Source organism: Danio rerio, chromosome 25 (assembly GCF_049306965.1).
Source record: "Danio rerio strain Tuebingen ecotype United States chromosome 25, GRCz12tu, whole genome shotgun sequence".
NCBI lineage: Eukaryota > Metazoa > Chordata > Actinopteri > Cypriniformes > Danionidae > Danio > Danio rerio.
In genome coordinates this window covers 1,365,001-1,387,500 of record NC_133200.1, presented here as the reverse complement: position 1 = coordinate 1,387,500, position 22,500 = coordinate 1,365,001, and the positions used below count along the sequence as shown (strand labels likewise).

The 22,500-nt window shown below is 41.0% G+C and overlaps 1 protein-coding gene and 1 long non-coding RNA gene across 4 annotated transcripts in view; one reads left to right on the top strand and one right to left on the bottom strand.

The window, feature by feature from the left end:
- Positions 1–22,500, top strand: part of znf609a (zinc finger protein 609a) — a 180,762-nt gene that overhangs the window by 37,065 nt on the left and 121,197 nt on the right. For all 3 annotated transcript variants that reach the window (XR_012400002.1, XM_005174213.5, NM_001098393.1), the window contains 1 exon segment: positions 13,566–14,426. Coding sequence is in view for 2 of the 3 variants with exons in the window: in XM_005174213.5 (XP_005174270.1) it covers positions 13,698–14,426 (729 nt within the window). In the remaining variant the exon portion in view is untranslated.
- LOC141380866 (uncharacterized) overlaps positions 1–22,500 on the bottom strand; it is a 44,662-nt gene that overhangs the window by 18,967 nt on the left and 3,195 nt on the right. The window lies entirely within an intron of this gene.

The following is a 22,500-nucleotide window of genomic DNA, read 5'->3' as shown; positions in this document are numbered from 1 at the left end:
GTTACTTTCACTGTTTGTTATGTGTATCTGATGAATAAAACACATCAACAATTTATATTTGAATGGATTGTTAGACTTCCATGTGTGTTTTACAAACTCTAAATGTCTTGTTTTACTACTACTTGTGTGTATTTACATATCTGAAACATAAGTGAGGTATTGGGAGATTAAAACGCTGCATAATTGTAATAATATGACAGGTTTCTCTACTGAGTTAAGTTGGTTTTGTTTTCGAAAGAAAAAAACGGAAAAAAAAGAAGCACTTTTCCGACGGTCTCTTACTGAGAGCTGAGCTCAGCGTTAGCTCTCTCTGGCTCAGCGCATATTGCGACTGCCTAAACGGAGCAGTACTCGTAATATCGAGTGAAAAAATAAATAAGACAGCTGTGAAACATAACCTGCTTTGTCTTTTTGTAGAAAACACAGTTTAGAATTTTATAGGGTAAGAGGTTTTTGAGTTAATGCCGTCTATTGCTGAGTGTGTGTCAGGAATACTGATAACAAAACTTAACCCCGCCGCCTATCTCTGGCTCAGCGCCAGACACAAACACCAGCACCAGGGACTTTACGGTTCTCACTGTAAAACGGAACAAAAGTAGGATTCTGGAGTGACTCTTCCGCATCATCCCTGTCTTCTTGAGGCACTGAACTCTGTATCAGTGCGCGAGAGACGGAGAGAGGCCTTGTTCAGTCCGCTCAGCGCTGAGCTAAAAATGTTCTTTTTTTTTCTTTTTTTTTTTTTCCTCAAACGTCTCCGTGTCGCGCGACACAACGAATCGATAATGAGATACGTTGCCAATGCTTTTAGTAATCGATTTTTATCGATTTAATCGATTCGTTGTTGCAGCCCTAAAAACAAATACCAAAATTTTTACAATTTATAAGAAATGAATCATTTTCTAGGCATGGACACATTTATTGCGATCGTGATTTTCGAAAGTATTAAATCGTCTTGTAAACGTTTATTATTACCATTTCACGAGTCTCCCCATGCAGTTGAATAGAGCGCTTGGACCCGGAAGCCGCTTCGCGTGACGTCACACTTAACAAGCGGATATGCTGTTGTTCTATTGGAGTTTTCATTCTAAAATGGCCGTTGCACGATATAGTGGCCGTTTCCCAAATTGCACTAGTGTCGCTTTCCGGTGATTCTATGCTCTTTTGCGGTGCGTAAAGTAGCCCCTCCCTCTTTAAAAACAGCCAATAGCATCCTATCACATCTCTGCCAGTGATAGTGGTTGAGCTCTAGCGCATCAAATAAAGCAAATGTGAAGGGGGCGTGGCCTATCGGATGCTAGAGAGCATTTGATTGGTCAAAAGATTTGATGAGAAACTGAAGAGGTGAAAACGTTAATCTATTTAAGGATGATTTATACTTCTGCGTCAAACGCACGCGCATGCTACGGCATTGACGCGTAGCCCTACGCCGTGGCCATTGGCGTCAATGACGTGCACCTCTCAAAAAATGTAACTACAAGTCGCAACGACACGTAGCGCAAGCTCTGTGATTGGTTGGCTTGGTAGCGCTGACGAGCCTGGGCGGGACCGAGAGCCGTGTGAATGGCGCGAACTTGATGGAGCGATTGTTTACAAGTGTGGAGTCCCGTGAAGGAGCTCCTGATGGGAAGTTTTGTTTTGTGTTTACCTCATAGTTAAAGTTGTTGCACGTCCGCCGGTTCCTGCCTCAAAATGAGCGAGTTTGAGCCACTTGTACATTCAAGTAGCGTTCAGAAAAAGCAAAACAGCAGCGAAGAAACTGGACACAGAGGAACATTTACACCTCACTGCCCACTAGCGTTTCAGAAGTGTTAATGCAGACCAACAGAAACAGCGCGCAGAAGTATAAATGCACAGCTCGAGGCGTTGCATGCGCCGTGGGTTACGCCGGTCACTTGACGCAGAAGTATAAACCAGGCTTTAGGCGGAAGAGACACACTGCAAGCATTATGTTTATATCGGTTTAATATCTTCTAAACGTGAATTTTGGAGCGTACTATCTTTAATACAGATACTAACATCTAACAGAATGTTATTTTAATTTTGCTTGACCTTTGAAGAAAGCAACGCGCCACATCTACATGCTTTATAGACACGATGGTCGAGCGGTCGTTATTTAGAGCAGTGTGAACATTCGTCAGTTTTTCTGCATTTGTATTGGAAGAAAGTCCATTAGGGTCTGGAATGACCCCAGAAAGTTAGCACGAAGCACTCTTGGTTTAGCTTGCCAGCAAAACCACACTTGTGAATAGTAGCAGGATGATGTGCGTCCTCCCGCAGCCTGCTCAGTCCATCTGGGAGCCCGAGGACTCTGTGTGCCCTGCGAACAGTATTTCTGTCCTCTCCGTGACCAGGCTGGAAATGATCTGTGACATGAAGGCTGTAAACCCTCCCGAAGCACCACGTTCTCCTCAAGAGATTCGGGACCTGTCATCTAGAGCAGTGTTTCTCAACCACGTTCCTGGAGGACCGCCAGCTCTGCATGGTTTCTGTGTCTCCTTGACCAAACATACCTGATTCAGATCATCAGCTCATTAGCAGAGACTGAATGAGCTGAAATGGGTGTGACGGATAAAGGAGACATGCAAAACATGCAGTGCTGGTGGTCCTTCAGGAATGTGGTTGAGAAACACTGATCTAGGGTGCCAAATCAGCTACCCATTCACACAGGCTATTTTTTTTCATGAGTCTGGACTGGTCTATTGACATGCAAGGGATTTGAGAAAAATAATGCATAAATATTTCTATATTTTGGTGTATATATATTGTATATTTGAGCACAATGGGGCCATCAAAGCAATGCTTTCTGATAGGATGCATTTGAAAATGGCATTTGAGTCAAAACACACACTCTCAGCACTGGACCATCGCCCAGTTGCAGCTCCAGTAAAAGGTCTACTGCAGGTAAGGTCTTCAGGCCACACATATGCACACTTGACCCACAGTAATCGGTGACCTGGCAGACGCTTGAACCAAAAACCGTGCCCCGGGGCGATGCAGAAATGCACATCATGTACGGCCACAGACTGATGTCCTGCTGTGCTTCCAGACCGGATGCTGCTCCTGACATTTCGCAGAGATGGAGTCTGGCTGACCTCGCGGGACGCTCGATTCCATCACCTGAAGCTTCCTGCGCTTTTCTATTTCAGTCAGCAGTTCAAGCACACAATCCAATTACACGCCGGAGCCTCGGTGCAGCAGCTAGAACTAGCACTCGCTGCCCGCAGGCCAGACTCTCAGAAATAGCTCGTTAAGAAAAGCCCCCTTTCCTGCCCCTGCAATTGAGTGTTTGGCTTGGCTGTGTTTGGCAGAGCTGGGAAATATTTACAGGCTGAGGTGCTACTTAACTTCTCTAACATCTGGTGACATGTCGGAAAGGCGTTAAACACTACAATACAGCTAAAGTCCAAATTATTCCATTTTTGTCTATCAGATATTTCCCAATCGATGTTGAACAGATGGAAGTTTTCACAGTATTTCCTTGATATTTTTTCCTCTGGAGAAAGTCTTATTTGTTTTATTTCGGCTTGAATAAAAACAGTTTTTAATTGTTTTAAAGCCATTTTAAGGTCAATATTATTCCCCCATTCAGCAATATTAGTTTTGGATAGTCTCCAGAACAAACCACTGTTACACAATGACTTGCCTAATTACCCTAACTTTACCCTAATTACCCTAGTGAAGCCTTTACATGCCACTTTAAGCTGAATACTAGTGTCTTGAAGAATATCTAGTCTAATATTATTTACTCTCATCATCATGGCAAAGAGAAAAGAATCAGTTATTAGAGATGAGATGTTTAACTATTATAATTAAAAATGTTCAGGCAGATTTGAGCTTTTTTTAATAGAAGTTTTGTCATTTTAACTTCATGTTTAATTGCACTATTTTTCATATTATTATTACAAAATGTAATGTTTAAAGGAACCTTCTACTTTTTTGGGGGGAAATAAACTAATTGTACAGCGACTGTAGAGTTAAACACGTGAGTTTTAGCTTTTTTTAATTCATTCAACTGATCTTTGAGTCTGACAGCACCATTTTAGCTTAGCTTAGCTTAGCATAGATCATTGAATCAGATTAGACCGTTAGCATCTCACTCAACCTTGTTAACAAAGAGCTTCAATAATTTTTCTATTCATAGGCTGACTTTGCTGTAGTTGCGTAGTGTACTTAGACCAATGTGATTTGAAATTTGCTTTTTTTTTTTTTTTTTTACATTTTTTAGAAATTTGAGTTTGTGATTTGACATTATTTCTGTTCAGTGATGAAACTTTAGTCTGAGCAGAGTCAGAGCTTACTGTCCTCATCAAACATTAATAATCAAGGCATGATCTGATTTTATTGTGCTCAAATAAGCAAAATCTAGAGGCCTTTGCCTTTCATAGAGACACTTCTGACACCAAATCATCAACTAGAAGTCCAGATATTACTTGCTGTTCCTCAAACTCAAATAGTCGACAAGACTTCTGTCAGGTAGTGTATTATCTATGAATAGTCAGGTTGTTGCTTTACATCACAGGTGTCAAAGCCAGTTCCTGGAGGGCCGCAGCTCTGCTCAGTTTATTGCCAACCCTAATTAAACACACCTGATCAAACTAATTGAGTCCTTCAGGCTCGTTTGAAACCTCCAGATAGGTGTGTTGAAGCAGGGTTGGAGCTAAACTCTGCAGGGCTCCGGCCCTCCAGGAATTGACTTTGACACCACTGCTTCACATCATATATTGATTGGTTAATTATTGCCGATCACACTTTCTCTGTCCTCCTGCACTTTGTTCTCGTGATTATCCTTGATTAATTTGCTGCAAGCCTCGTGTTTGTGTTTGACAGTGTGATCTTTAGGACCGGCACACCGGGGGCCAAATGGCTTACTATGTGTTCGCATTAAGGGCAGTGCGGTAGGTCAAGTGTGGATCGAGTTTCACCTTCTTTACTGTGCGGTTGAACGGTGCAACCAAACTCCTCCAGACTGGCCCAGGACAGCTGTTCACTTCAGGGTTGGATCAAATGTTCCCTTCGCGGGCTCTAGCATGACTAGCCTCTGTTTGAGTTGGCTAATGCTGGAGTTGTGAGGCTGGCAGGGCAAGATCTTTGGCCATTTGGGAAACTACTGGAGGGTCTAATGAGAATAAAGTGGATATTCATTTATTCAATATATGGTGATAATAAACATGCAGGATATTGATATCATGAGCACTTCAAGACACTCAATAATTCGCTATGATTTAAATGTGTAGAGTGCATTATGATGATTCAGATTGAGGTTCAACACAGCATCAAATGCTTAACTTTTGCTTTAAAGTCACGATTGCTCGTGCGTCAGTTTATAGACAAAATAGCTAATCGACGAGACTCTGAAACACTCCAGTGTCCCTGTATCTGTGGTTACACTCAGTAAAAAACTGATGACCTTCACAGCCAATCACAGTCATTTCTGTTGAGCATGTGATCACAATGGCCAATCAGAGCTGTTTAAGAACTCAAATGTTAGCAGGAAATAGACGTTTTCAAAATTTTTGTACCGATTAGTACCAAACTCTATACTTTTGACAACCGTCTATAAAATGTTTACTATTGTACTTTATAAACCTTTTGGGGTTCACTTAGTTTAATACATCCGCTTATTGTATACACATATTGCATTTCGTTTATGTGTATACATATTAGTGTTGTCACGATACTGGAATTTGGTATCAATCGATACTGACATTTTAAAAACATCCATTTCCCGCTAACATTTGAGTTGTTAAACACTGCTGATTGGCCATTGTGTTCACATGCTCAACAGAAATGACTGTGATTGGCCGTGAAGGTCATCAGTTCACCGAACTCACTGCTGAACACACTGAGTGTAATCACAGATACAGGGACACTGGAGTGCTTTAAAGTCACGATTCATAAGCGGATGGCTCGTACGTCAGTTTATAGACAAACTAGCTAATCGACGAGAATCTGAAACACTCCAGTGTCCTTGTATCTGTGGTTACACTCAGTAAACATCAGTGAGTACGGTGAACTGATGACCTACACGGCCAATCACAGTCATTTCTGTTGAGCACGTGATCACAATGGCCAATTAGAGCTGTTTAAGAACTCAAATGTTAGCGGGAAATAGACGTTTTCAAAATTTTTGTACCGATTAGCACCAAACTCTATACTTTTGACAACCGTATATAAAATGTTTACTATTGTACTTTATAATCCTTTTGCGGTTCACTTAGTTTAAGACATCAGCTTATTGTATACACACATTGTATTTCTTTTGTGTGTATACATATTAGTGTTGTCACGATACTGGAATTTGGTATCAATCGATACTGACATTTTAAAAACATCCATTTCCCGCTAACATTTGAGTTCTTAAACACTGCTGATTGGCTATTGTGTTCACTTGCTCAACAGAAATGACTGTGATTGGCCGTGAAGGTCATCAGTTCACCGAACTCACTGCTGAACACACTGAGTGTAATCACAGATACAGGGACACTGGAGTGCTTTAAAGTCACGATTCATAAGCGGATGGCTCGTACGTCAGTTTATAGACAAACTAGCTAATCAACGAGAATCTGAAACACTCCAGTGTCCCTGTATCTGTGGTTACACTCAGTAAACATCGGTGAGTACGGTGAACTGATGACCTACACGGCCAATCACAGTCATTTCTGTTGAGCACGTGATCACAATGGCCAAACAGCGCTGTTTAGGAACTTAAGTGTTAGCGGGAAATGGACTTTTTTAATTTTATTTCACTATCGACTGGTACCGAATTCCAGTATCATGACAACCCTAATACATAATCAGAGTAAGTCTTTTGCTGCTTGGATCGAAATCCTGATAATACAGTATATTATGATAAAGCTTCAACAGTTAATTGCAACAGCGACATTTTTATATCGTCGTAAGCCTGGAATAGAGAATGTCATGCCATCATCCCGAGATAAAACCCTCCACTTGTCTGCTCACAGATCTCTCGACTGGAAAGAATAAGACAAGAAAGCGAGGGAGAATTCCAAGAGGAGGACAGATGAAAACGGGAGCAGCGGGGCTTTCATCTGCTGCAGCGTGTGTAATCTAACCGCGGGAAGTGCTTTCTCTGAGGCCGAGCGCTTCAGAAAGAGCTGTGATTTACTCTGACAGAGAGGCTGACTGTTCCTGCAGACGTTGAAACGGCTTTTTTATATTAGAGAATCTCAATTACTCGATTGCTGAGAGGGAATTAAAACTCCAAGGCTGCTCTGGCTCTGAATGCACAAGTGGGTTTCAATCAGGTCGGAGGGTTCTCCTGAGCAGCGCCTCTTGATTTTCTTTCATCTTTGTTGTTTTGCGGGTGGGAATTTTCTGACAGCTCAACATTTGATTACTATTGCAATTTTGTGGTGCGATTTTTTTTTTTTTTTTTTTTTTTTTTTTTTTAAATTATTATTATTTTTATTATTTTTCTTTTTTTTAATTTTTCGAAAAAATTTGTTTTGATTTTTTTTTTCAATTAATTAGTATTTTTTATTTATTATTATTATTTTTTTAATTAATTTTTTTATATATATAAAACGATTGTCAGTTCATCTTTTGTTTTAATGCAGATTACGTTTTTATTGTTGGGTTAAATAATTGGATTACTGATGTCCATGTAAAAATATCGCATAGTTTAGTTTATGATGCATCTACGAATCGAACTCCCTCTTGTTGTCCTGTTGTTTTTTTCCTTCACCCCGGCCCTGATCGTCCCTCTTTTATCATCAGGCGGGAGCGAGACCGATATCGATCCTTCCTTCTGTCATCTCAGAAGTGTTTGCCCAAGTGGCCGTTTTAAGTTTCAGCTCACGTTTTTCCATCAAGCCGAGGCGTCCGCAGTGGATGCCTGTGTTAATTAGGCCCATGTTGTGTTGGGTGGGGTTTTGAGAGCATGGAAAGGCAGCCCGCAGCTTTCTGGCATGTGGCAGGGAAAGCTAAATTAGTTTAGCGCCATTATTTACAGCCCCTGGAAGGGCACCAGTACCTGAGTGTTGGGGTAATGAAGAGGACGACCTGTTCCTGAGCCGCTTGAATGTGCTTTTGCTTGCTTTACTTTTGCCGAAGATGAGACGCACAGTTTAATTTAAGCTTCTGTTGAAGCGCATCGATTGATTATCCATCAAAAACCTGAGCATCACATCCCGATCTGCCAGAGATCATCTCTGCTCGCAGTGTTTGAACGGTGAACAGACAAAAGGATTCTTTTAACCCACATGTGTGCCGAACGGTTTCATCATTCGCTGCCTAATTAGGTTGTGTGTGAGGATCGTGACAATGGCTTGCATCATCTGCTGGGTTAGGAGGATATAAATGAGTTTTTGTAGAACTTTTCACATTTATTGGCAGCGTCAGGAACCCGAGGCGGCGCGTTACACTAATTTGGCAGCTCATGTGCAGCTAGTAACCTAGTACATGATTCAGTTTGCTCTTCCACACTTCTGATTTCATGGTTTGATTATTAATATGTGAATGTTTTGTGACTGATCTTGTTAACAAAGTCCTACAGTGTTATTGCACAAATGAATGGATTCACTCAGTATTGGGTGTCATTAGTTAGAATGTAAGTAATTACTGTAATAAGGTTACGTTTATGCAAAAAAAAGTGAGGGATTACTTTTTGTTTTAATATTAATGTCATTGGCGGATTGGTCCAGCAGAAGCAGTAATGCGGTCTTCTAATAGTCGTGTTCCTCCTCTATGTGACCGGCTCCGCGCTCCAGCTCAGGGCTGGTAGGGGTTTCTGGAGCTGGTCCAAGAGAGAGGAACTCGGATCACCTTTAGTCTCTGGAGAAACACTGCAAGAGTTCAGGATTTCACAAGTGCAGCTTCAGTCTGTCCTCAGAGAATGAAGCAATGGAGGAGCTGTTCTGCAGATTATTGCCTCATAAAGGCAAAATTATTATTGCACATCATCTGAAAATTCAATCATTCATTCAGGATATGTGTGCTACCCAAATAATGACTAAAAGTAAGTCTTTGAGGACGGGTTTCTCAAGCCAGGTGGCGCATTAGACCAGGGGCTCATCTCCTGTTTCCAAAATGCATCACAAACTGCTTGAGAAACTGTTTTACTCTGATAATTGGTGATGAAAATAAAGATATGTTCAGATATGGATAAACAAAGCATGCAGCACACAAACGCTTGGCGCATAAAATTCATTAAACTTATTGCATGTACTATTATCGCGATATCGATGTGTTTTCGATATTTTGTGCTGCCGTAATTTGTCCATAATTGTATACAACACTGCTTTGGAAAGCTCAGAAAATGAAATTCCCCTCTTAAAGCTCTTCAAAGTGTCCTGAGAATCGCAGGGAACCGATGAATGACTGTGATAGTGAAGTCAGGCTTATCTTGGGTTCCAATGGCAGACGTTTGGAAAGCTTCCCGCCAGACACCCTCCATGTTCCCTGCTCCACTGACGGATTATAGCAAACCACTGATTAGTGTCCTCTCATTCAACCATCTGTCTCCTGGGCTGTTTAAGATGCAGCTCGAAGCTCATCCTCTTCAACTTAAGTAGCGTTCGCTTTTATTAGACAACCTCCAATCTGTAGTGGTGCAGTTTAAGCAGTTTGAGCGATCTTTTATGTGACCTTTTTGTGTTATTGGCAGCGACACTGACCTTAAATCAGCATCTGCCTGTTTTATTACTGTTCAATGTGTTGATGGGTGCTTGAGAATGTCTCATGGAAAGCAGATCAAGGGCGTCTTTGACATCAGAGGTTTCTGTTTCTATTTACAGCTCGTGAAGATCAGTGACTGCTGGAAAGTGTTGGTTGTGTGGTTCATGTCCGCAAAGTGATTATATAGTGGCAACTGCTGAGTAATTCGTTAACTGTATATTGATGTGTAATATCCTCATCCTGTTTATCTTTTAGGAACTGCTCCAGGCTCAGTGGTTAGCACTGTGGCCTCACAGCAAGAAGGTCGCTGGTTCGAGTCTCAGCTGGGTCAGTTGGCTTTTCTATGTGGAGTTTGCATGTTCTCCCCGTGTTGGCTTGGGTTTCCTCAAGTGCTCCGCTTTCCCCCACAGCTATAGTGGAATTGGATGAATGAGAGTGTATGGGTTTTTCATGAAACACATACTGAAATAGTTGGTGGTTCATTCTGCTGTAGCGACCCCTGATAAATCAGAGACTAAGCCAAAGGAAAATGAATGAATGAACTGGTCCAGTTGGCCACCTACTTATATACTCAACCATAGTTGAAGTTGTTTAATTCCTTATTTTTTAACGACGTCTGCAGATTTTAGCTCCAACTTGCCTCAACACACCTGTAAGGATGTTTCTAGAAAGCCTGGTAAGAGCTTGATTAGCTAGCCCAGGTGTGTCTGGTTGGGGTTGGAACTAAACTTTGCTGGACACCGGCCCTCCAGGACCGAGTTTGGACATGCCTGGTTTAAACTTTACGACATGTCCTATATCAATGCTCTGATTTGCGTTGTACCTTTTGGCTCATTCACATGACGTTACAGCAGCCAAATTAAACTGTCAACTCAATGCTATTGGGTTTGAAATGAAGACGTTTGAACACTCTTAAAATCTATAATGTTCAGTTGTCATGAAATTAAGCCAGTTGCTTTATTCATTCTGGCTGCTGTAGTCAATTGGGCTTTGTTGTTAACTGGCCAATGATGGATGGATGTGTTTCTGTGTGTTGTGATGCAACGTCTGGTTTCTGAGCAAGGATCGACCGTGGACTGATGCTGACCATGATTCAGCTAGATATATTTCAAGTTTTATTGACGTAATTCTTCGTACGAGCGGGCACAGCCATTGGAATCTTTCTGACTTGAGACTATTTCATTCACTTCTAACTTGGTTATTCTACTTGGTTACAAACTGATATTAGAGTATTAGATTGAGTAGGGTTTAGTTTGGGTATAGTAGTAGGTATAGTTTGGAGCTATTTTGATACCGGTGCCAAAATAGTGCCTGAACCGATACTTTTTTTTTCTTTCTTTTTTTTTTTAATAATTATTTTTTAGGGGTTTTTCACCTTTATTTTTGAAAGGAAAGTAGAGAGAATAGACAGGAAAGCATGGGGAGCAGAGAGAGGGGAAGGATCGGCATAGGACCGTGAGGCGGAATCGAACCCGCTCTGAGCACCGGAGTGCATGTGTCGACGCACTAACCACTACACCACTGGCGCCGACCTGAATCGCTATTTTTGAGCCACAACATATTGTGGAAGACTCTACAAAATCTTTTATTTGACAAAAAAATGTAATCATTTTAACTGAACAACATAATTAAAGTTTAAAGCATAGGTCTCAAACTCAGTTCCTGGAGGGCGGCAGCTCTGCACAGTTTCGCTCCACCCCTGATCAAACTAAGCTCATCCAAATAATCAAGGTGTTCCAAAGAGTCATGAACACCTTTAGATGCATCAGCTGTGTGTGATCAGGGTTGGCCCAAACTGTGCAGAGCTGAGGCCCTCCAGGAATTGACTTTGAGACCTATGCTTTAAAGTATCAATTCATATTTTATATATTTAACATTAATTTAAGATTTGCATTAAACAATTAACATTACATTAGCTTACTAGGGTTTGGGGCTTGTGAGTACGTTTACGTGGACATCAGTAATCTTAATGATTTGCCTTAATTTGAATAAGACAATAATATGATTAAGGTGCATTTTAAATGTTCTTTTTATTATCCTGTTTTACATGTTATAGTATATAAATTGATTTATGTCATTGCGTCACCGTGCTATCCACGTTTCCTATAGAGTTTCATGTAATTTCGGGTGTTTTATTTTTAATTGTAGGGATGCACCGAATATTCGGCAACCGAAATTAGTAAAATAATAAGTAAAAAGGAATAAGTAAAAAGGTTGAATAAATTTTGCCGAACAATGATGTTTTTAATGACGCAATCAAATAGTAACCCGCGTAGAGTGAGAGGCGCGCACTTTATGCAGCACTAAAGCGTCTTTTAAACAAAGGGGCTGAAACAGACCACGGAGTGAAAACAGCTAAAAGTGCGCTCTTAGAAGCTGTCAGCACACGATTTAGTCAGGCGGACTCAGAACCCCTGTACTGCATCGCGACTGTGCTTGATCCACAATATAAAGATCATTACTTGGATATGGGGAAAAAGCTGCGCACACGAGAAATGATCCAGGCCGAGTTGGACTTGGGAAAGCCGCTAGGTGTTAGAGACGGTCAGGTGATGCACAGCGCAGGAGATGAAAACAGCCCAGAGAGTAAACGGGCTCGTACTACAGATGAGCCGCGCGCCGACAGCGAGAGACTGTTTAGTGCTGCATCTCATGTCATCGATGAGAAGAGGAACCGACTTTCATGTGAGACAGCAGAGAAGCTACTTTTCATAAAGAAGAACCTGCCACTTTTTCTGAAGAAGTCGGCTAACAGGCTTATGGCTAGGACAGTTATTCATTTGTTGTCATCCACATTTTTTGCACTATTCAGTGCACGTTTGTTGTTGTAGACATACAGTTACATTCTTTCAGCAGCTATTCAAGAAGGGGGGCTTCAAAGATGGCCAAATAAAAATATTTTTTTATTTTACTAATTTATTTATTTTAAATTATATTGTGCTTTGTTTGTATATTATCTGCTGGAATGTTAAAAAATGTTCAGTGTTAAGTATTTTTGAAATTGTATTTTTGTTATTTGATTTGTTTCTGTGAAAAGCTAATTTTTACTATTTAATTATTGTAATGGTGAAAAAAACGGCAAACTAAAAGGAAAAAAATGCAAAACACCGCGTTCAGTATTCGGCCTTCGGCCAAGCAATTCATTATTATTCGGCTTCGGCCAAGAATTTCATTTCGGTGCATCCCTATTTAATTTAATTGCAGTTCAACAGTTTCACTTGCATTCAGCAACATTGTTCATGCCCTGTGTCAAACTGAGGTATTGGATGCGAGTATTGAGTATAGGGACTGGTGGAAGAGTGTTGTTTTAATGGAATTTGATACCGCACGGCAAATAGAAAGAAAAGAACTCTGCATTTCATAACGCTGTGTCTGTGGTCGTTTACGGTAATCAAAAATCGCTGTTTACATGGTAGAGACTCAGACTATTGTCGCACGCTGGATCCGCATGTCGCAAGCTATTGTGTTGATTACATGCGCGCTCAAATGTTTTATTAAGTTTGATGTGTTTCCCCCCTTAAATGCAACTTTTTTAAAACATCTGCTTCGTGTTGCTGTGTCAGAATGATGGTGTGACACAACGCGTACCTATGCATACCTATGTGTGCCTTGCATCTGTGTCGCAGCATTAGTGGCACTAAAATTCATATACTGATTTGGTCCAGTGCATACGGGTTACATAGGTATGGCACCGAGTTTAGGTAACCAACCCTAGTCATGAGCACACTTGTTTGTAGAGCAAGTAGTTTGACTGTTTTCCACCGTGTATTACTCCTAGTCTTTACCCCCATAGGCAACTGAGTCAGAAGATCTAAAACAATCGCATAAATGAGCGCACTTCCTCGCAGAATAAGGTCAATAAGAGCAGCATGCTTGTGTCTTCAAACATCATGTTATACTCAATATCCTTTGTTCTTTTTGTTCTGCAGGGCAACAATGTGGGTTACTGGGAAGGGGAAGCCAACAGGACCCTAAGGCTTGTGTAGATGTGCCTCCTGACCACCCGAGTCGTCTGAGAAGGTCAGACCTCACTGTGGCACCCTTGGGCCGCTGGCACTAAGATGTCCCTCAGTAGTGGCACTGCAGGCGGGAAAGGTGTGGACTCGAATGCGGTGGACACTTACGACAGCGGGGATGAGTGGGATATTGGTGTAGGCAACCTGATCATTGACCTTGACGCAGATTTAGAGAAAGACAAGCTTGAGATGTCCGGCACCAAGGACGGGGACGGAATGGCTGCTGCCTCCAGTGCCGTAGCGGCATTGCCAGACAACATAAAGTTTATTAACCCGGTGCCGCCTCCGCCAATTAAGGACAGCAAATCCAAAGCGAAACGTAGCAAGAATTCCAAGGACAGTACCAAGTCCTCAACCCCAGATGGGGTCAAGAAGGATGCCCAGGGACGGACTCAAAATGAGGGCGCTGGGCCAACTGCTGGAAACCTACCTTCCGGGAAAGGTTCTGATAAAGCTAACAAGGCCTCCCGTAATGTTCAGAGTGGAAAAAAGGACAAGGAGGCTTCTGGGAAAAGTAAAAAGGAGAAAAACGAAGGAGTACAAACTGGGAATGTGCCCTCGGAAAAGGACTCGTTGGTCCAGGTGATACCTTTGGGCCAGGCACGCAATACCCCATTTGAGGCGACGCAAAATTCGGACCTCGTTGGTGCTGACCAACTAGGGAATATAACCCTTGATACCACTGGAATAATCACACCTTTGGCTATCAAGAGTGAGCCAGAAGAAGTGGAAAATAATGATTGCAGGTCCATGAAGAAAGTGAAAAGCGAGAAGGTGAGTTTCTTTATTTCCTTAACAGTAAGGGTTTTGCGCTGTTTAGAAAGCCTTTGGATGCTTGTATTGCTCCGTTTGCAAAGTGACGACATGTGATTAAAGGTATCTTTTCTATGCTAATAAGTTTTTTCTAGTAGCCATCCATGAAGTGAAGAGCGAAATCTCCATTTTAGAAACTGTTTCTATTTCTGTGACGTCACGGCTCAACAACAGCCGAAACTACTATTACAATGATCACCCTCAGGTGCTGATTATGTGCTTTATTCCGTGCTAAATGCTACCAATGTGAGTTTTGATACCATTTTAAGGGACATTTATTGCGATACTGATAACACAGCAGTTAATAGTTTATCTCAGATCTTGAAAATATAATAACTAGCAATCAAAGTCAGATGCACTTTATGCATCTGCACTTTAGTTAATTTTTAACAGGTGTAGTATTATTTAGATTATGAACTGTACTGCTTGTTTGGGATTGCAGTGCAGTGTTCTGCACTTCTGAATTGCTGGTGTTTAATTTCTCAGTCAGGAGCGGTCAGTCAATTTGCTTGTCACTGGAATCTTGTTACGTTGCGTGCACTTAGGACACGGTGTAAGTCTGTCTGGTTGACTATTATAAATAGTGATTGTGTAGCAGCACAAGTTGGATGCCAATGTAGTTCCAACGCTTTAGCGGTGAATAGTTTGTGACATGCGGTGTGTCAACCTACTAGTGGCATTGCTTTTTGGCTGTAGTCCATTTTAGAAAAAGCAGAACAGTCATGCTTAGCTCAGTGGTCTCTGTCTCTATTTAGTAACGTGTATTGCTCTGTCAAAGGAGATTAGGGATACAGGCCAGATGACCAGAGGTGCAAGGTTATCAACTCTGAGAACTTGGCTCATTAGCTAGAATTTAACATGCCATGCTAGCAGGTTTATTGGCCTAATTGTTGGTGATGAAACAACCAACCTCCAAACTTGTTAGCCTTTGGGTGCTTTCACACCTGTGAGTTGATTCTTGAAACAGGGATTAAAACTGTTACATTGTTGCTCTTTGTTCTTGGAGCGGTTCGCTTTCACACTGCAAAGTTTCTAACCGGACCAAAAGAGCTAAAACAAGTCAAGTGTGAGTAAACTCTCCTCACATTGGTCAGAGTTTTACGGTTTATTTTGCAGAGTCTCGCTCAGCTTTCAGGGGGGATGGTGGTTTGGTGTTTGACAGGGTGCACGCGACGCGTTTAGGCTGATTTATACTTCTGCGTCAAACATTTGCGTATGCTATGGCGCTGACGCATAGCCCTTCGCCGTGGCCGTCGCTGACGTGCACCTCTCAAAAAATGTAACTACACGTCGCAACAACGCGTAACGTAAGCTCTGTGATTGGTCGGCTTAGTAGCGCTGACGAGTCTGGGCGGGACCGAGAGTCGCGCGAATGGCGCAAGCGATTGTTTACAAGTGTGGAGTCCCGTGAAGGAGCTCCGGATGGAAAGTTTTGTTTTGTGTTTACCTCATAGTTAAAGTTGTTGCACGTCCGCCGGTTCCTGCCTCAAAATGAGTGAGTTTGAGCCACATGTACATTCAAGAAGTGTTCAGGAAAAGCAAAACAGCAGCGAAGAAACTCGACACAGAGGAACATTTACACCTCGCTGCCAACTAGCGTTTCGGAAGTGTTAATGCAGACCAACAGAGACAGCAGCAGAAGTATAAATGCACAGCCACGCACGTTGCATGCATAATTCATGCATTTTTTTTCGGCTTACTCCCTTATTTATCAAGGGTCGCCACAGCGAATTAAACTGTCAGCTTATACAGCAAATGTTTTACACAGCGGATGCCCTTCCAGCTGCAACCCAGTACTGGGAATAGTCTTGTAGCTTCTATCAAAACTAAAACACATGCAATTTCAGAGCCCGATTGAAGTTCCTGTTGCTCAATCTTGTTTGTGTAGAGCTGTTGGCTGGTTATAGGGGTTTTCTCGATTATTCATTGCTCAATTACCAGCCTCCTAGTTCCTAAGGAGTTTTGGCAGCTGGTCTAGATTTGCAGCTTGATCTCTCATGTTAAAACAAGAATCCATGCCACGACAGATTGTTCTTCGAAGAATGTGGAGTTCAGCTTATTCCCCACAGATGCAGGTGTGCGTTTGCTAGCTTGAGATCTAAAGATCACTGAAGACGAATGCATTTAATTGGCATGGCGTTTGGCTAAATTAGCAGTCGTCTTGTTTGCGGTCATTAAACTCTGAGAATATATTATGTTGCATTGCTCTTTAGTTGTACGTTGACTAAGCCTTGCCTGTGCTTTACAAAGTGAGAGACTGGCGTATCTGCTTACAACAGATCTGTGAAATTCCTGGCTTGTGACTCAGTCGGTAGTTGCTCATACTCACAGCATTGTGTTCCCTACCTAGTGGGCCTCCAGGGAGCCATTGAAATGTAACACTTGGACCCCATGCTTGCTCTCAATTGTGACAGGCAGCCAAATATAGACTACTGGAAAAAGCAACACAGGGTTTTCTTTAGACAGAGTTGATGGTGTTGTGTTCGTCCTTGAAAGAGATTTATTTATTTTTGTGGTTAATTATGGATTACCCTGATGAATTGTTTTCTTTAAAGCATTAATGACCTTGTTCATTGTGTTGGTTTTTAGTCCTGATACAGTTTTCACATACATTTGCATTTCATGATGGGTGTTATGAACTAAACTGAAGACCTTGTTGAACTGAGCATGTTACCAGGATTTCTGTTATTTTATTTTTATTGTTACTTATTTTTCTATTTCATCCCTCCTACAGTTCATGTTATAATTTGACTTCCTAGAAGCTAGACTTCCAGAAGATCCTAAAGCACTGTATATTTGAGTTGTACAGTATCGTTACTTTACTATATTTCTCAATGTTTGTGATTAGTTTATTATATGTTGTTGTAGATACACTAGGGCTGCTCGATTTTGGGAAAAATCATAGTCACGATTATTTTGGTCATAATTATATTCACGATTATAAAAAACGATTACTGTTAAAGTCAAAATTATTAGCGCTCCTGAGAATTAAAAAAATAAATACAAATTTCCCAAATGATGTTTAACAGAGCAAGGGATTTTAACAGGATTTCCTCTAATATTTGTTCTTCTGGAGAAAGGCTTGTTTTATTTTGATTTTAGCTAGAATAAAAGCAGGTTTAAATATTTTGAAACCCATTTTAAAGTCTATAATATTAGCCCCCTTAAGCAATATATTTTTTGATTGTCTGCAGAAGAAACCACTGTTATACAATGAACTGCCTAATTAAGCCTTTAAATCACACTTTAAATCTGAATGCATGTATTTTGAAGAATATCTAGTCAAATATTGTGTGCTGTCAGCATAGCAAAGATAAAATAAATCAGTTGTTAGAAATGAGTGATTAAAACTATTATGTTCAGAAATCTTCTTTCCATTACACAGAAATTGGGGGAAAAGAGTTGCTAATATTCAGGAGGGCTAATAATTCTGACTTCAGTGTATACATACAGGTATTTTCCTCCCTGCAAAGGGAAGAGAAATAAATACAATAGAATAGAAATATGAAGCAAACTGTGCTTTAAGCAATTCACTGTAAGAAAAACACTTTAGCTACAAAAACCCTACAGTCAAGAGCAGAGAGGCATGTTCTCCATTTGTTGTTTGATTAATGATAAAAACAGGCGGCAGCAGGAACATCGCGCGCTGTCTCTTTAATGGTTTCTCTTTCACGTGTCTTTTGATCCTCAACTCGTTTGTTTATTACACAAATGAGGGTTAATATGAATAATCACTAAACACCACGTTATGACACCTATTTGACCACTAAAGCGCTCACGTTATGATGAGATGTGTGCGCTCTGCTGAGAGCGAATGCTGACTGCATGCTTCTGTCTCATGCTTCCCCGCGGCACACAGAATCATGCGGTCTTTCGTGCTTTTAAGAGCAACACAAGTACAACTGGAAAGGGGGCGGTAAATGACGCAATAATCGTTTATCTCGATTAATGGTTTCTCATAATCGTTAGAAGGCAAAATCGAAATCGGATTTCCCATTAATTGCACAGCCCTAATGTATCTAAAGTTGTAAGTTATAATGTAAATAAAAAGATATAGGACTAGATATTCTTCAAGACACTAGTGTTCAGCTAAAAGTGACATGTAAAGGCTTCACTAGGGTAATTAGGGTAAAGTTAGGGTAATTAGGCAAGTCATTGTACAACAGTGGCAATCAGAAACAAATATAGCTGAAGGGGGCGAATAATATTGACCTTAAAATGGCTTTAAAACTATTAAAAACTGATTTTATTCTAGCCCAAATAAAACAAATCAGACTTTCTCCAGAAGAACAAATATTAGAGGAAACACTGTGAACATTTCCATCTGTTCAACATCATTTGGGGAATATTCAAAGGAGGGTGACTTATTCTGTCTCCAGCTGTATATCGTAGAAAATAAAATATCGTAATGTCCATTTTCTCCAATATCGTGCTTCACTAAAGTAAACGATCGCTTCCTAACTCCTGCCGCAAGACTGGGATCCTCACAGATCTCGAGTTTCCTCCTGCTGGATTGTGTTCTTGTGGTAAAAAGAGCTTTGTTCCTGGTAGAAACCATTATAATGTTCCACGACAAATGGCCCCCATTCACGGCTTCCTCTGACTGCCGCTATTGTCTTCTGGTACATTCCTTAAACAAGCGCAGGGGTTAGCGCAGGGCCTCGGGGAGGGACTACAAGCGCTCAAACAAAACACAACATACCTCGTCCTCCAGCCTCTTAACAACCAGATCTGGAGGTGTGAGCAGGGGATGCTATCGAGTGTCGGGGAGGGGGACCCGACCAGCTTTTCTGCCGTTTCTAAAGTGGTTTCACATTTCCACATCCTGTGGTTTGGGCGGGGTGCTGTGGGCTCCAGACATCCGACAGCAGGCACGGCTTGTTGTTTAGTGCAGGAATGCAGGAGCTGAAGTACCTGCTGTTTTGGGCTGGCAAATCCACTAATACTGCACACTCAGCCGTTATCAATCTGAGACTGTTAGCGCGAGCTGGTGGAAGATTCTGACCGTATGATGACCTCTGATTAAAATATTATGATTTAGTGATTACTGCTCTAAAATATGTTCTTCTTTTAAAGGGCACCTATGGTAAAAAATCTACTTTTCAAGCTGTTTGGACAGATGTGTGTGTTGGTATAGTGTATAGACCGTCATACTGGGGTGATATGAACACACCCAGTCCTTTTTTTCAATTTAACTACAAAAAAGGATCGGCCAATTGGAGCTGTTTTCAAATCGATCTCACCATTACGTAGGTGTGCGATCCCCCCGCCCACCGAATTAATTGACAGCTGTGTGCATTAACATGTTCCGGTAGTCACGTGTATATGTCAACAAGACCAGGCAGACATACGCAAAGCAACCGGGAATGAAAGCTCTGTTCTGTTCGCTAGGATCAGCAATCATCATCAGATGTGATTAAGAGTGAGTTTCACATGTTTACAGTGTTTTAAAACAGAGTATGTGTGTAATTAATTACAGCGATTTACTTCAGCTTTACTTCATCAGCACAGCCGCGTGTCAGAACAATTATAAAAGAAGACGCTTCAATCCCGGTTTGTGGAAGTTAAATCAGGTTTATTTTGTACATGAGCATAACAGATATCCACACAGCACTTGAGGTTAGCCTTAACTAAGCTAAGCGCGCTCTGTCTGTCTGCCTGTGTGTGCGTGTGTATCTCTGTGTGTGTGTGTGTGCGTGCGTGCGTGCGTGTGTGCGTGCGTGCGTGCGTGCGTGCGTGCGTGCGTGCGTGCGCGTTAACTTTGTAACGATATTGTGTGTGACTCATCAATGCAACTTCACAATACTGATTAGTAAAGGTTAGTTCTTACTGTAGTATCTCACAAACGCTACGTTCCTTTAAGTTTGTCTGTTGTCTGACGCAGCTGAGGGAGGAGAGTAGGCGGGCAGAACTCGGCTTAAAGGCGCAGTACGACAAAACCACCCCCTGCTGGAAATCAGTATAAGACAGCATCTTGTAAAAGGTATAATGAAAAATCTGATGGGTGTTTTGATCTGAAACTTTATATACACATTCTAGAGGCGCAAAAGACTTTTATTAAATCTGAAAAAAGGGGTAACCTAGGTGCCCTTTAAATGTCTGGTTGCCATGCACCGATTATTCGCCCATCGCTAATTTTTAGCCAAAAATGACCCAGAAGTACATTTTTAGTTTTTGACCAAAAGATTTTTATCAGCGAAACAACACGGCCAAAACCGTACACTGTGCAAGGATATAATAGTTTTGCATTTTTCATTAGTTTTAGTTTTTATTTTGTTTTGACTTTTTGTTTTCAAATTCAGTCAGTTTTAGTGGCAGATTTACTACATTTTTTTAGTTTCTATATTTTGAAATTGCTTAGTTTTAGTTTTGTTTTTATTAGTTTCAGTTAGGGGGGCCCGATTTCGATTTTAAATCGAAATCAATCGAAATGTATGCTCAATTTCAATTATCGAATTAAAAAATAGAATCGTCTATGCTGCCACGCACACTTGTTGAACTGCAGGCGCAGGAGACCCGTCGACAGAGCTTAAACCCTCTCCTCTTTCAATGAAGTCGCCGGTGTGGAAGCATTTTGGATTTCCAGTGAGTTATGTTGATAACGTTCGTGTTGTCGACAAAAAAACCCCCACAGTTTGAAAGCTCTGCTATGTATTAGGGTTGGGCCGATAGAAAACACCGGCATCGCGATCCTCCGCCCGCCCCCGTTAAAAATCCGCTGGCGAAAAGTACACACTCAGGCCCTGTTTACACTGTGTTTGTTTTTAAATGGCATTTTAGAACGACAACGATTTGACATCCACAGTGGCGTGTAGCATTTCTGAGCAGCCCTCCTTCCTCTCTACCTCTGAAAATGCACATCACGTGACCACACACACACTCATTCAGTCCAGGCAGTTAGCGGGTCAGTAGACTGCTTCAATCTTTCACTCACTTGTACTTTGTCATTTTAGCGAACACCTCAGATACTGTTGGCTGGTTCCTGTTGGTTGTGCGTCTTTTTTAGCGACGCCATTATAACGACACAGATCACTGCCTATTCACGAGTCCCGCAGAAAAAGTGATTGACAGGTGGTAATTATGTGTGTATCTTGCCTTTATTCATTTACTGTATGATTTGTTTATGGGTAAAACAAAGACCATGCAGGTCAGGTAGTTTAAACGGTAGGCTACAAATAATTAATTGGTTATTAATTAATTAATTATTCATAATCGAAAATCGAATCAAACCGTGACTTAAGAATTAAAACGTAATCGAATCGAGGATTTGGAGGATTGTGACACCCTCAGTTTCAGCATTAGTTTTAGTTTTTTTTCCCCAAATAACGATATTTGTTGGGTGCAAGATTCAAAATCAACAGAATAAATATTGTGTAATAAAAACACAGCGCAGCATTCCGGCAAATTACTGCTAATGTTACTTGCTGGAACTAATTTGCATGTTTTTTAAAAAGAAAAAACAAACAGAACTTTCGGGAAATTGCTGGTAATTTTCCGGGAAAGGTCTTAGGGCTCAACTATAAGGACTGCCCGATGGCCCGGGACCATTCCCGGCCCGATTGGAGTCACCTTTTGTTAAATAATTTCGAACTGCAATAAAATACCTTCACATTTTCCATCCTGCTCTCTTTGTTTTGGTTACACAGTATTTTGCTCATTATACATTTATTAACATTTTTAAAAGTTATTGAAATATATTTTTAAATAAATACTAACATTTAAATGATTATAGACATTATTTTCGACACATTATTTAAAATATGTGGCAAAAAAATAGCTAGGGTCTTGTAGTTAAAACAGAAGGCTACAAATAATTCATTATGAAATATTCAGAATAATTAATTATTATTATTAATTATTCATAACTAATTCACCGCCGCCTATGACGAAGATGCCATCGTCCATCGCGATGTTTCATATTAGACATCGTACCATGCCAAATTGGTCGACATCGCCCAACCCTAATTAACATATTGATTTGTTCTAATTGTAAATCTTTCTATTATACTCAGCAAGTTGCATGTTAGTTCCTCCG